This window comes from Impatiens glandulifera, chromosome 8, assembly GCF_907164915.1.
Source record: "Impatiens glandulifera chromosome 8, dImpGla2.1, whole genome shotgun sequence".
NCBI lineage: Eukaryota > Viridiplantae > Streptophyta > Magnoliopsida > Ericales > Balsaminaceae > Impatiens > Impatiens glandulifera.
Genome location: NC_061869.1, coordinates 433,582 through 449,276, shown reverse-complemented (window position 1 = coordinate 449,276; position 15,695 = coordinate 433,582). Strand labels below are relative to the sequence as shown.

The 15,695-nt window shown below is 36.1% G+C and overlaps 3 protein-coding genes across 5 annotated transcripts; all 3 read left to right on the top strand.

Moving 5' to 3' along the window:
* Positions 1–303: 303 nt before the first annotated feature.
* LOC124911944 lies at positions 304–5,001 on the top strand. Of its 3 annotated transcripts, XM_047452487.1 has the most exons (8): positions 305–474; positions 585–1,327; positions 1,507–2,069; positions 2,156–2,782; positions 2,931–3,306; positions 3,414–3,591; positions 4,302–4,413; positions 4,536–5,000. In XM_047452487.1, the coding sequence occupies exons 2-8, from the start codon at positions 695–697 to the stop codon at positions 4,651–4,653; spliced, it is 2,607 nt and encodes an 868-aa protein (XP_047308443.1). In that variant the 5' UTR covers positions 305–474; positions 585–694; the 3' UTR covers positions 4,654–5,000. The 3 variants fall into 3 exon arrangements, with proteins under 3 accessions (XP_047308444.1, XP_047308443.1, XP_047308442.1); XM_047452488.1 differs by having other exon boundaries at positions 304–1,327; positions 3,414–3,582; positions 4,536–5,001; XM_047452486.1 differs by having other exon boundaries at positions 305–1,327.
* Positions 5,002–7,766: 2,765 nt separating this feature from the next.
* On the top strand, positions 7,767–10,156 carry LOC124911121 (poly(A) polymerase). Its single transcript, XM_047451564.1, has 4 exons — positions 7,767–8,646; positions 8,793–8,850; positions 8,986–9,205; positions 9,284–10,156. Exons 1-4 carry the CDS (start codon positions 7,905–7,907, stop codon positions 9,545–9,547), a joined length of 1,284 nt encoding a protein of 427 aa, XP_047307520.1. The 5' UTR covers positions 7,767–7,904; the 3' UTR covers positions 9,548–10,156.
* Positions 10,157–11,870: 1,714 nt separating this feature from the next.
* On the top strand, positions 11,871–14,979 carry LOC124911347 (galactan beta-1,4-galactosyltransferase GALS3-like). The gene is made up of 2 exons (XM_047451816.1): positions 11,871–13,315; positions 14,271–14,979. Exons 1-2 carry the CDS (start codon positions 12,135–12,137, stop codon positions 14,620–14,622), a joined length of 1,533 nt encoding a protein of 510 aa, XP_047307772.1. The 5' UTR covers positions 11,871–12,134; the 3' UTR covers positions 14,623–14,979.
* Positions 14,980–15,695: the final 716 nt, after the last annotated feature.

Sequence of the window (15,695 nt, the reverse complement as noted above, 5' to 3'; positions counted from 1 at the left end):
TTGGCTTTGACTTGACCCTATTAATAATGAAAAAAAAAGTAAAAAAATGGTTGATTTTGTATTACAATAATATTAGAAAGAAATATGGTAGAAATAGATAAAGAAAGTGGGTCTGGATATTTATTTATTTTATTTATTTATTTATTTATTTATTTATTTATTTATGCAGTATACTAGTGAAGTTGTTAAATTGTTTAGGCTTCCCGCTAAAGATGCAGAGATGATGGCCCTCCATCTCCCTCGAAATTCAAACGTCTTTCTCTCTTTCTCTCTCTCATATTTATGCTGCAATTCATTCATTCTTTTATCACTCTCCAAGGGGGAAGGAAGGAATGGGCGGGGCATTGATTGATTGTTAAAGCCTGTCGATCCTTTAATTATTTTGTGTTGGATGAAATAGGGTAACTTTGAACAAGTCCAAACTCGTCCAGTCACTCAGTCGTCAGTAACAACAACAATTGGATGATGATGATGATGGTAATGGACAACGACGACTTCTCTAGATTGCTTCTTCCTCTAATCTTAATAACTATTATTTCTCTTCTCCCACAAGTTTCTTCACTTTTCTTTTCCTCCACATCCAGGTAATTTAGATCTCATTGCCTGCCCCGCCCCAGGAGGGAGGGAGGAGGATTATACACTGTTTCGCTTCGTCTTCATCCAATCTTCTCTTTCTTTTCCTTATGTCCGTTAAATGGCGTCATCGCAAGTCGAAATCGCCTCTTTCGTCCCCTTCGGTTGCGTCCTCAGGAGAGACCAAAGTCGCAGAGGCGCAGATCGATTCAGTATTAACACCACTGCTGGCGATACGACGGGGGAGGATTTCTCATGCCCTAATAATACTCACGACGTCTCCCGCCAGGAGAGGGAAACTTCTCCCACCCATTCTGAGAGCTCAACTGAAATCCCTAATCATGGCGGCGTATCTTCCCTAGTCAAGAAATGGAAGGATTTGTCAGGTGAGCATCAAAATGGAGAAGACATGTCGCCTCAACCGCCGCCAGAATCTCTTGACATTGAACCGTCGGCAACGCCTCCCGCGACTGATTCTGCTGTCGGACAAAGTAAAAGGGTCGTCAGGGTCGCCGATGTTATACGGAAATTGACAACCGATGGCGATGATAGTGAATTAGATCATCATCGCCGTCTTCAAATACCGGAGCAGAGACATCTTTTTTCTGCTCCTTTTGTAAATTCCCCTCGTATTCGGGGGCGGCAAGCACTTACCGACCTGCTTCTGCAATTAGAGAAAGAAAGGCGAAGTGAGCTTGATGGGTTGTTACAGCGCCGACCAGTTTCCAATTTCTCACACAAGGGGAAAATTCAGGTTTAGTCTCTCTCCCTCTTTATCGAATATACAGCATCTTTATCTGATTTTGAAGCAATGTTATCTCTATACATACACATAAATTGATAGATAGATAGATAGATAGATAGTTGATTCAACAATCTCAGATATATAGATAGATGCCTGTAATCTGAACTACATAATTTTTTGTCTGTTAGGCTTTACTTCGGCTTAGATTTTTACATCGGGAAGCAGTAAATAGATATCAAGATCATCTAAATAATCCAATGCCAATAAGATACAACTTGCACCGTGGAAAGGAAAAAGTCAGGCAGCAGCCTCAATCACATTTATCAGAGGAGACAACTCTACCTTGCAATCATCATCCACGAGATGATTCAACAATCTCAGATAGAAAGGATTGTAATCCCTCAGAGCAACATCCACGAGATGATTCAGCAATCTCAGGTAGAAAGGATTGTAATCCAACAGATCATCATCCACGAGGTGATTCAACAATCTCAGATAGAAAGGATTGTAATCCAACAGATCATCATCCACGAGATGATTCAACAATCTCAGATAGAAAGGATTGTAATCCAACAGATCATCATCCACGAGATGATTCAACAATCTCAGGTAGAACGGATTGTAATCCAACAGATCATCATCCACGAGATGATTCAACAATCTCAGGTAGAACGGATTGTAATCCAACAGAGCAACATCTTCCACACTTGGATTCAACAACATCTGAATATAAATCCATTGTAACTCTAAGGTAAAATAGTTCCTTTTCACTGTATATGCCACTTCAAATCACATTTCATGAATATATATATTTACATGATCACTTCAAATTTGCAGAGACAGATTCAACCATGGGATTGAAAGTGATGTAACTAACCCCAAGAGAGCACGTAGAGATTTGGTAAACAAGTATGTAGAAAACTTTTCTACTGATTCCCTGCACATAAATGAAATTGAAGAGCCTACCTCACTAGTTAACCTCATTGAAGAGAAGACAAGTACTTCCTCCAGTCAAAACTCTATTGTTTATACCCCAAAAGAAATTCATGAACGTTCTGGTTCATTTCCAGATGAAGAAAAACATAGAATGAGTGAAGAGAATAGATACCATTACAACCGCCAAGGCTTATCAACATCCTCCTCAAAGGAGGAACATGTAGAGAAAGAAGAAGAAGATGAATGGAAAGGGGTTTTTAACCAGATAATAGTAGATACAAAAAATGAAGATAGCTCTAGTGACATGAGCCAATCACGGGGTGATTTTGAAGAAGAAGAAGAAGAAGAAGAAGAAGATGGAGTAAACTGTCAGGAAGTGGAAATTGATGAGCAGCAGGGAGCTAACTGTGACTGGACAAATGATATTTGTCGGCCAATAAGTGATTGGGAAGATCTCAGGCAAGCAAGATATGATGAGATGCTCAATCCTTTCAACAGTAACCAAGATATACAACATCTACTCGAAAGGTCTACCAGCTATTTATTATTGCTTGATTTGTTTTCAAACCTTTTTTTAATTTTATTTTATGAACAAATGGAAGATTAAACAATTCAACATTTACTGAACTGGCTACAATTTGAATTCCATTATGATTTTGATTAATTATGTGTGCAGGAGAAATGTGTCCACTTTTCTTTTCAGTAACCTGAGACAGAAAATTGACCAGCTGATGATCTCTCGCTCGAACACACTACCACATCAACCGAAAGAAGAACCTCTTTCACAGAGCAGAACAAAACAACTTATGACATCTCAAATACCAGGAGAAATGCATGTGCCTGAAAGTGGGCAGGAAGGAGGATCATCAGATGATAGAATCAGCTACTATAAGGATCCAGACATAACAGGTTCAGAATCGGAGTGTTCAATTAGGTCTTGTTACGAGGTTAATGATAGCTCAGACCCTCATGATGAATCTCCAGACCCAACCTCCCAATCTCCCATCTTGGACATAACGCCTCATTCTTCATTTCAAAGTCAATCGTCAATGGCAAGTCCTTTTATCCCTGTACATTCATGTCTTTTGCATTTCTGTTAACTTTCATAAACATGATGAGAATGCTCCTTTTACTAATTCCTTATTTTTCTTATGAGCAGGAAATTGAACTAATACATGACCTAAGAGGGCATATGTTACAACTTCAACAAGAGATGTCTAAGCTAAGAAAATCTATGAAGCACTGCATGGAAATGCAGGCAAATTTGCAAAAGTCAATTAAGAAAGAGGTTGCGGCTGCGGTCAAGCACGAGGTTGCGTCTATTTTAGGTCGCTATGGTAATCTACCAAGTTAGTTGGATTAATTCTGAATTTATGGCATTAAAACATTATTATAGCATGATTGATTACCAGAACAAGTACAAATAATACCCAAAGATAGTAAGTTTCAAGGATGGAACTACTTTGATTTGATAGGAATCTAACACACTTTTCTTTGTTATTGTCATTTCATTTCATTTCATTTCCTGTAAAAATGATAACACTCTGCGATCATAACTCCATTTAAAACCTTGTAAAACATGATCTTTAGGGAAAAAGAGAAGAAGTAAGTTTGAAGTCCAGTATAGATAAGGCCTTGTTTGATGTGGGTTATTTGGGATTAATTTCAAATAACCTAAAATCCAATCAATCACATCATTTAAATCATGAACTAAAATACCATCCAATTTATTTATACCTTAGTGTCTTTTTATCTAAATAATCTCAAATAACCCTCATCTCTGAAACCTGCATCAAACAAGATTATATGGGAATAACACCGCATAGATCAAACAAGGCCCAAGTTAACAAAAAGGATTTGTTTCTAACATATTTTATATTCCATTTGATTTTCAATTGTAATATTATATAGAAATGTGAAGTGATATTAAATTAATGGGGGTGCCTTTTGCAAGGAGTAGTAGTATAGTCATAATTTTTGTAATGAAGAAATTGATGTGGTCCTTATACAGCGTGCGTGGCAATAATTTGATGTGTGATGCGTACAGTTGAATTAGAAGACATGGGAGAAACTTCAAAGAAGGAAAAGGGGTCCCCCAACCACAAGAAAGGAATTTGTTCCATTTGCAATGAAATGCCAGTTGATTCTCTTTTGTACAGGTATTATATATGATCATTTTTTTTTCTTTTCTTTTCTTTTATCTTTTCTTTCCTTTCCTTTTGATATTAATTAATAAATTAATAAATTATAAAGTGGATGATGGATGACCTTGTAATTTCAGATGCGGGCATATGTGCGCCTGCTTCAAATGTGCTCATCAATTGCAAATAGAAAGCGGAAGATGTCCTGTTTGCTCTTCTCCCATTGAAGATGTTGTCCTGGCCTCCATAGCTAACTAACTAACTAACTAACGTATAATAGAATAGAAGGCTTGGCTTGGCTTGCTTACCATTTTTATTTATATTTTTTGAAAAATGGTAGTTGTTGATTGAAGAAAGAAGGACAAAAGCAAAACAAGAGTTCAAACAGGGAAAAAATGGAAAAGTAAAAGGTGCAGCAAAGGAGAAGAGGCAGAGGAAGATAAAAAGAAAAAGGCATGAACTTACTTACTTACTCTAACCCCCCCTCAACTGATCAATGAGTTTTGAGTGTTTATTATTATTATTTATATACAATAAAGCATGGAAATTATACAAAAATGACATTAAATATTTGTTGGGTTGTTGAATTAGTAAATTTTAGTATTATTTTTGGGAATGTTGTCTGGCTGGGTACAAGGTTAATTAAAGATTAAAGATGCGTACACATATACTTGCAGCAGCAAAAGCAAGCTCTTTTAATTTGTTATGTTTTGTTTTTGTGGAAAAAAAAAGAAAGCGTGAGTTGGAAATAAATACAGGGTCATGGCTAGCAACATTGTGGTTGTGGCTGTGGTTGATCAATTCTTCTTCTCTGCAATGTCAATGTCTATACGTTTTTTTTACTGCAAAGAGATCGAGGGGGGGGGGGGAGGGAGAGGTTAGTAATTTAATAATATTAATTCTCTAGAGACAATTTGGTATAAAAGACGACACACATGCGCATGTATATATTCTGATAAGAAAAAAGTATTGAAAATTTGGACAAAGTATATATATATATATATATATATATACAACAATTAAGACACGTCCTTGTATATGGCACTTGATCGATCATTGTCTTATACATACATACATATATGTATGTACAAATAGAGAGAGAGAGAGAGATGATGAGTAATTAAACAACACATGATATGCGTATTGTATTATATCCAATCAATCAATCAATCTGGTTAATGTATTAATCTAGCTAGCTAGATAGGGTCCTGTTTTTGGATTGGTAAATTAATTAAAGATTAATTTATCAATGAAATGCATTGCATGGTAACGAATCTATTGAATTGCTGCACAGTGGTTGTAGTATATGTACTATTGAATTGGATATTTTGATTGACGAGGAACAAGACACGTACCACATGATAATGCATGCTGGTCTGGTCTGGGCTGGGCATGCATGCTCCTGCCGCACATGTTAAGTTTCAATTTGATGTGAAAATTATATAATAATAATAATTGATAGAAGAAAAAGAAGAAGGAGATTGGAATATGAGGGGGCTTGTTGATGTTGTATGAAATGAAGATGAACAAAATATTTTATAATTAATATATATATCATCTCTAAGCTATATATATATATATATATATATATATATATATATATATATATATATATATATATATATAGCTAGCTGAGAGCTTTCCTTTGAATGTTGTGATGGGTGAATTAGTAATTACCGGCTAGCTCCAATATATATTCAATTATATAATTAAATAATTGTTTGTTCCCCTTTTTTCAAGGCTTCCATCCCAACTCCATTCAATTAATATTCATCACAATCAATCAATCAATCAAACGGGCTGTTTGGCCCCCTCCCTAGCCTGCTAATCTGTTATGCATAAAAAAAATATGAATTATTATTATTGTTTTGAGAATATATACAATAATATGCATGCTCATTAATTAACAATTAATAATTAACTGGATATGGATAGATAAATAGATAGATCGATCCATCGTCGTCCTCCGACAAGGTAGTCCCCTGATATGTGCTTTTGTTCGTGCTTTTCTAGACATCTCATTTCATTATAAATTTATATATATTTCTTCTTCTATATCAATTCATATATTAGATTAGATGTATTTATTATTTATATTCGAGCGAGCGAGCGAGCTAGGGCCTGCAAACAGACATCTTTTAATTTCGTCTCCTAATTAAGTTTCTATTAATAAATATTAAATATATAGTTATAATTAATAATATTTCTATACTCTATATGTATGTATTCATGATCATGAACCCAACCCAATATATAATTATATATGTTACTTTTTAATTAAGAGCTAACTAGGGTGTAGAGGAAAATAAATTATAGGTATTGGGGGTACTGTTGGTATTAATTAATTAATTAATTAATTAATTAATATTGAGGAGTTAAAATTAAGAAGGTCAGAGGAAAGTGTATGTATCTCTCTCTCTCTCTCCATCATCGATCGATCATCGGCACATGCATGCTCGAATCTCTTCTTATTTTGAGATTCAATTCATTTCATTTCACTTTTTAATTATTATTATTATTAGCTGTGCCGGTGTGTTCTCTACTTCTACGTACCTACGTACATATCCATAATCCATCCATCCATCCATGTATAATTCACATATATATATATATATACAAGATCCTTATGGGCTAACTAATTAACTAGCTAGCTAGGTAATTAAGTTAGGTATATATATATATATATATATATATATATATATAAAAGTAATTAATTAATTAATGAGATCGAATTGGCAACTATATATATACATATATATTAATTAATGAGGCTGGTTTAATTAATAATAATAATAATGTAGGTATCCTGTACGTAGGACGGGATCATGGGACCAGGGGGGTTAAGGGATTCAGGTCCGGGTCCGGGTCCAGGTCCAGGTCCAGATGAGGAGAAGAAGATTAATGAACGAAGCTTGTTCATTCAGTAGTGGAAGAAAGAAGGAAGGGAGGCAGGCAGGCTCTAACAACTAAAGAGGAAGATTTGTATTTTATTGTATTGGAATGGATTGGTTGGCTGTCTCCACTCCACATGTCCACCCTTCTTCCATTCCAGCAGTAATTAAAGTAAAAATTAAGTTAATATAACCTTCATTTCTATCATATTAATTATTAATTAGCCCTTCTTTCAATCCACTTTTTTACTTTCTTAACCCCCCCCCCCCCCAATTAATTAATTAATTAAACTTTGTTAGTGCTACACCTACACATAATATGACATAGTACTGTATAATTCCTATCCTTATTGGGCCATATATTCTATCATATTCTCTATTATTATTATTATTAATAATAATAATAATAATGGCATACACTCCACTTCCTTACCCCTCCATGTTACCCTTTTCTTTCTTTCTTTCTCTCTCTCTCTCTCTCTCTTTTTTACATTTATTTATTTAAACCCCCCTTGCTTGTTTAGATGATCGTCCACTTCAATTTCTTCTTCTTCTTCCTCCAGCCATTAAATTTTATCTATCTTTCTTCCTTCCTCAGAAACAAACAAACAAACAAACATGTGTTCTTCTAAATCGAAACCAATTGCCGCCCATACTTCCATCTCAGACGTCATTAATGGCCGCCCAGTACTTGAGTCAGCTGCCGGTACCGGTAACAACAACAACAACAGATCACAGATCTCTCTCTTAGAAAGGAGAAAGTCTCTCAAGAAATCCTCCCCAACCGCCATTCTCAATAATAACAATCATCCTTACAAACCTACTAAGCTACTTTCTTCTACCACCACCACCACCACCACCACCACCACCACCACACCTCCCATCTCCCCTAAGCTCAAGTCACCCAGGCCACCCGCAATCAAGAGATCAGGCAATAATATTATAATAGACCACCACTCGCCCCCCAACACCAGCCTCAATTCCAGTACTGGGGAAAAGCAAATAATTACTCCTCCTCCTAGGTGCGCCCCCACTTCCAAAACAGTGAAGAAATCGAAGCAATGCGGCGCCGCCAACACTCTTCTTATTAATAAGGATTTCGCCACAATGCCCGGTTTAGACATCTCCTTCTTGATAGCAGAGGCCCCCGGAACCATAGCCGCGGCCAGGAGGGAGCAAGTCGCTATTATGCAAGTGCAGAGGAAGATGAAAACTGCCCATTACGGAAGAACTTATAATAATAATAAGTCTGCAGCCAAATATTATTTAGTCCCTTCTTCTTCTTCTCCGCCGGAGGATTCTCATCATGAAACTACTACTAGTAGTAATAAACGATGCAGCTTTATCACAAGCAATTCCGGTAATAATAATTATTATTATTATTATATCAATCATTCTTATTTTTATTTTCATTTTCATTTTCTCGAGACGTCATATATATATATATATACTCATGATATATATCAATGTATTAACTTGACTATTAATTAATTAATTAATTATTAGATCCCATCTATATTGCCTACCATGATGAGGAATGGGGAGTTCCAGTTCATGACGATAAGTGAGTCATCAATTCATCATCATCTTTTATAATTGATTGATTCATTCATTCATGATCCGCATACACATACACATGAGTCATGATATATATAACCTAGCTATAATTAATTAATTAATTAATTAATTAATTATGCAGAATGCTTTTCGAATTATTGGTCCTGACCGCTGCCCAGTTGGGGTCCAATTGGACTTCCGTCTTAAAGAAGCGCCAAGATTTCAGGGAAGCATTCTCTGGCTTTGATGCTGAAATTGTTTCTGCCTACTCTGAGAAGAAGATTACATCCATCGTCGCCGATTACGGCATAGAATTAAGCCAAGTCAGGGGAGCCGTCGACAATGCTAACCGGATTCTTCTCGTAATTATTTATTATTTATTAATTAATTAATTAATTATATATATATATATTAATTAATTAATTAATTAATTAATGCAGATAAGGAAAGAATTCGGAACATTGGACAAATACATTTGGAATTTCGTGAATCAGAAGCCGATGCAGACCCAATACAAGAGCATCAACAAGATTCCGGTGAAGACGTCCAAGTCGGAGTCGATGAGTAAGGATTTGGTTCGACGAGGTTTCCGGTATGTTGGGGCCACGGTGATGCTGTCGTTCATGCAGGCGGCCGGCCTTACCAATGACCACCTGCTCGACTGCCCCCGCCACCAACATTGTTGCTCCTTGATCATCACTTAATTAATTAATTAATTAATTAATTTGGAAATTAAGCTAATTAATCAGTTAGAAGAGAAGCGGTTGATAGTACTTTTTAACTATTAAATTAATTAGCATATATAATATATATATGGGTTGACAAACACTAAAAAAAAAGAGAGACAAGTATTATTATAATGGGATTTAGGTTTAATACAAGTGACCTAACCAAAGATTGTAATTCATTGAATATTTAGTATTTAGTTAGTGGGTGTGCTAAGTTTGTGTGTGTGTGTGTGTGTGTAAGGGATGGGATGGGAGGGGACAGAGGGCATGTGGGCAGCAGGAGGAAAAGGAAAAGAGAAAAAGGAAAAAAAAAAAAAAAAAAACTTCCCATGTGGTTGGGTTTCTGTGAGGTCAGGTCACCTTATCATCATATCTCTTTCTCCACCTCTAGTCTTAATTCATTCCATCCAGCCCATTTTATTATTATTATTAGTTAACCTTTCAGTGTGTGTATGTGTGTGTGTGAAGGTTGAATTTCATTTCTAGTGTGTTTTGTATGATATATATAATTCGGTGTGAGATTTGGGGAATGTATAAATTTGCTATTTTGTGAATGCAACGCAGTAATAATTTATGTGATTTTGGGATGAATTGCAATTAAAATTATATCTCTAGCATATTATATATGAAAAGTTGGTAGCTTTTTTTAATGATTTAAGCTAATAAGAATAATTTTTTCCCATGTGCCCTAACCTTTTTGCTTTGCATACTTTACAGCAGCAAGCCAATGAGTTAACATATATCTATAAATGTTGATGAGCATAAATACAAATAAAGGATTGAAGAAAATCACACATGGTCCCATTTATCATCTTGCTTCGTTTCTTTCTTTCTTTCTTTCTTTTTGGCCCAAAAGGCATCTAATTTTATTTTTACAGGTAACTTATTGACAACTAACATTATAATTTCTATATGGATTTTTTGTGTTCATAATATTAATACATTTGAGAAAAAATAAAATTTAAAAAGGATAAAAGAAATGGTGAATAACTGGGTTGATGATAATTGGGCTTGTAGACTTATTGGCCCAAGGAAAAGTCCATTGAGAAGGCCACCATGTTTGGCCTGCTGCTTGTTCTTGGGAGTTGGGATGGGACACAGCTTACCATTGTTTGTCTTGCCAAAAGAATAATTAATAGTTAGTGATCATCCAGAATAAAATTATATTATAGTGGAATATCATAAATATTAGGTTATAATATTAGTAATAGACAATTTATATCCATAGTAGTATTATCTCGTGTATATATCTAAAGTAATGAAAATTAGGATGTCTAGTTTTAAACTTTTAATTTTTTATAAATTTTTTATAATTTTGTAAGAAACTAATTAATTTTTGCTGTTGAAAAGGAAGAAAAAAGAAAGTGTGAATGTTCAAATTTCCTAATAAGAGGTTGAGATTATAAAATTTGCATCTTTTTGCTCCTCCAAGAAAAAACAAATAGCTATGTGACAAACATATATATATATATATATATATATGTGTGTGTGCATGACAGTGACAAATTAGAAACAGAGAAGAAAGATGATCCAAATTAAAAAAAAAATAATAATAATAATAAAATGGATTGATTGACTTGGCACCAAATACTGTCCATACTTTCTTATTAGTGTGAACATTTTAATAGCAAAAAGAAAAAAGAAAAAGAAAAAGAAATGGAATCATTCTTCACTTCACCGAATAAGGTCAAATAAGCAGAAGCCTCCAGATTGATTATCTATCGGTTCTTCGGTAGTATTTGGCGGGTCGGGTGTCTTCCCGGAACTTGCGTGGGGACCAATTCATAGTCGTAGATGACCCGGACAGCTGTCATATTCTCATTATAAGATGGAGCAAATGATCACACAGTTGTTCTTCAAAGTTGAACCGACAATTTTCATACCCTCTAGTGCGGTGCTGGTCCCACATTCCCACCCAAACATTTTACGACTTCTCATGAATTAATTATCTATCACTTTCTCTTTGTTATAAAATAGTAATTTAATGAATAAAAATGAATGTTTTGTTCTATTAATAGAGAAATTTAAATCCAATTAAGTCAGATTTAAGAAACTTAAAAGAGATTAATTCAGTATCTTAAATAATTAAGAATATTTGAACTTAGATGAGAGTGAATAATAATAATAATAATAATAATGTTGAGACTTTTAAAATATTAAATGATGATTAGTTTTAAACTCGTCAGAAAAATAATTTATTTTGATTAAAGAGGAAGAGGAGGAGGAGGAGTTAGAATAGTATTTAAAAATAGATAGATAGATAGATAGGTATTGAAATAATTATTTGTAAGTTTGGTTTGGTTGTGTTGTGTTGTGTGCAACAACATCACATGGAGGGTTGGGGGGAGGTGCTATCTTCTTCTTCTTCCTCCTTCTTTTTCTAGTCAGCAGTAGTAGCTCTGAGCTTCATCCTCCTCCTCACCGCCCATTACCACCGGTCTAGTGCTTACCTCCCTCCCTCCCTCCACCATAATAACTTCATCTCTCTCTCTCACACACAGACACAGTACTATTGGATTTTGATTAAACAAAGTAAGGTCGGTCAGCTTGCTTCGGAATCTCCATGGGTAAGGAGAAAGAGAGAGAGAAAGATCAAAAGAAAATGTTCATAGGAATCGCCTGGAACTGTGCCGCCGAGCTTAAGTTCCTCGTCACGTCCGTTCTCTTCATCTGCGCCTTAGTAACTACCCTACAAGTTCTCTCCTCCCGTTTCCCTCTATACTCCTCTTCTTCGGACATTCGTAACTGCCTCTCCACCGCTCCTCCCATCACCACCGCCACCATCGATCTCGCCCTTTCTCCTCCTCCTTCCTTCCCCTCTCCTCCTCCTCCTCCTCCGCCTCGTCAGACCGATCAAATCCTCGATGGCGGTATAATCAAGCGAGCTTTCAACCCAATCGGCGCTGCCGCCTACAACTTCATCCTCATGTCCGCCTATCGCGGCGGACTCAACACATTTGCCGTCACGGGTCTAGCTTCTAAACCGCTCCACGTCTTTGGAAAGCCGACCTACCTCTGCCAATGGCTACCCCGCCATAACGCTACCGCTCAGCCTCCAATAACTACCTCCGGAGTCCGCATCCTTCCGGACTGGGGTTACGGCCGGGTCTACACAGTCGTAGTCATCAATTGCACTTTCTCCGTTCCCGTTGGCCACGACGGGTCCGGCGGCTCACTCCTCCTCCATGCCTCCACCAACGGAGGTGGAGACAGGATTATGAACTCAACCGACACATTTGAGGCGCTAATCGAAGAGCCCGGAAGCATGAAGCCCTCCTACTTCACATCTCCGCCTAAATACGATTACCTATACTGCGGATCCTCTCTGTACGGAAACCTGAGTCCCCAGAGGGTTAGAGAATGGCTGGCCTATCACATCCGATTGCTGGGGGGAAAGTCTCATTTCGTGATTCACGACGCCGGGGGAGTTCATCCGGAGGTAATGGAGGTTTTGAGACCGTGGATGGAGAAGGGATACGTAACCCTGCAGGATATTAAGGAGCAAGAGAGATTTGATGGGTACTATCATAATCAGTTCCTTATTGTTAACGATTGCTTGCACAGATACAGATTTGATACAAAATGGATGTTCTTCTTCGACGTGGACGAGTTTATATTTGTTCCGGGGAAGAATACTCTCAGATCAGTTCTGAATTCCCTCTCTACTTACACACAATTCACCATTGAACAGATGACCATTTCCAGCAAGCTTTGTCTATCAGAAGACGCCGGCAAAACTTCCAGGTACAAATCTCTCTCTCTCTCTCCCTCACTCATTAATATTCTGATTTAATTCCACAAATTTGTCTTTCTGAATTTTAACTTGATTGCACAAATTAATTACAATTGCAATTTCAAATTAATTGAAGAGAGTATATGAATTCTCGTCTATCTATTTGGGTTAACCTGATTAATTAATAACTGAGTTTATGAATTCTTGGTTGATTGAACATCATCATCATCATCGTATCATATGGCAATTAATCACACTATTTAGAACATGATAGCTAGCATTTACCTTGTTAAGAGGAAGTAAATTTGGTTTTATTATTGAGTATATTTATCTTTTAATAAATGATAATATATAATATAGCAATAATAAGATTGTTTTCTAACTAATTGGGTCGGTGGATTGACACAAGCCAAGTTTATTATTGGACTTGTGTACTAGGTACCTAGAAGAATCAACTAGTGACGTTTATATGATACCAAAATTAATTAATTAATTAATTATTAATTGGTTTATATATACTGGTCTTTCTTTCTTTCTTAGTTGGTTCACAAGCTGGTTTCATGATTTATTCTACACACTAATTATCTTTTTAAGTTTGTGAAATGGTCCGGCGTTATTGCGAGTCAGCTAGCTGTTATTATAAATATGTTCGACATATATTGTTGTATTGTATTTGTGTGGCTTTTATCTTTCTTATTGTTTGTTTGAATGAAGAAGAGTCTATGATGTGTATATAGGACCGACGACTCAATAATTGAATAATTCATAATAATTGTCCTACTATTCGCTGTCATTTGTTTGCATTATTGAGTTATTCTTCCCTTCTCCTCCTCCTCTTCCTGTGAGCAATAATTAATAGTGTTCTCACTAGGTGGTGGTGGTGGTGGTGGTTGAAGTTGGAATTTATTCCCTTTTTTCTTAATTAATTAATTAAATAAATAAATGATGATTATTGTTAATAATCAGGAAATGGGGAATTGAGAAGCTGGTTTACAGAGATATGAAAAAGGGAATAAGGAGAGACCGTAAGTATGCAATACAGCCGAGCAATGTATTGGCAACGGGTGTCCACATGTCACAGAACTTGGTAGCAGGGTCCAAAACGACACATAAGACAGAGGGGAGAATAAGGTATTTCCACTACCACGGGACCATTGCCAACCGAAGAGAGCCTTGTCGACAGCTCGTCAATGCCACAGACATCACCGTGGAGGGGGTACCTTACTCGGTTGACATGACCATGAGGTCCGTAGCCGGAGCTGTGAAAAGGTTCGAGCTCAACACCATTGGTCCAGCCTTACAGAGAACGCGCCAATGAACACCATCATCATCCACACCACTTACACCTCAGGCCTTGCTTTCTTAATTTCTTTCTCTCTTTCTTTCTTTTCTTTCAGATCAGATGACAGACCACTGTATCTTCTTCTGTATGATAGAATAGATAGATAGATAGATAGATAGAACATATCTCGACGACCAAGACAACATTATAGATAATAGGTGGCAGTAAATTCTTTATTTGTTCATTAATTGTGTTTGGTGGAGGAGGAGGAGGAGCCTTAGGAGGAGGAGGGGAGGGGAGGGTATATATACCACTTATGAATTCCACCATGTTTTGTTTTGTTTTGTTTTGTTTTTTTTTGCTTGTACCAATGAAATGAAAATTTTGGCATGATTCTCATGAAGAAGACTTCCATCTTTTTTGTTTTGTTAGTAAGAAAATCTAAACCTAAGGGTGTCCAAGTGCAATTCAATTCAATTCATTGAGTGTATGGAAAGAATCTTTATTAAGACACACACACACACACAAACACTCAGGAAAATATATAATAAAAGGAATATTAGCTTTGCTTGCTTTTTAGTTTGTGCTGCTTTGGGTAATTATTACAACACTATATAATGTAAACTGTACTGATGATGATGTATGTTTCTTTTGTTTTTTTGAATAAAATCTTCATACATACCAGGCAGGCCAGCCAGCCATGGCCTTTAATGGCGGAATGCGTGCCAGCTGGTAGGGGATCGATTGATTCAAATCTCTTTTGCTTTCCAAATAAAGTGAGGAGGCTTTATGATTTTAAACTTCATCAATCAGTCCTACACTATTTTATCAAACAATTTCAGACGATAATTGATGATACCCATGAACGAGAGACACACTTGTTATAAGTAATAAGGAATGTGTGTGTAACAACATATATAGCTGCTTAATTGAGAAACCCTTTATTAATTTGTTTTCATGGTCAGTCAAACATCATCTCCTCCACACCAATAGCTTAAACCTCAATTCCTCCATGAGAATGGATAAATTAATTAATTGTCTTTTACGTCATTAAATACTTTGTTGAAAGAAGCAATTAATGACTCATATATTTTTTTAACTACGTAGTA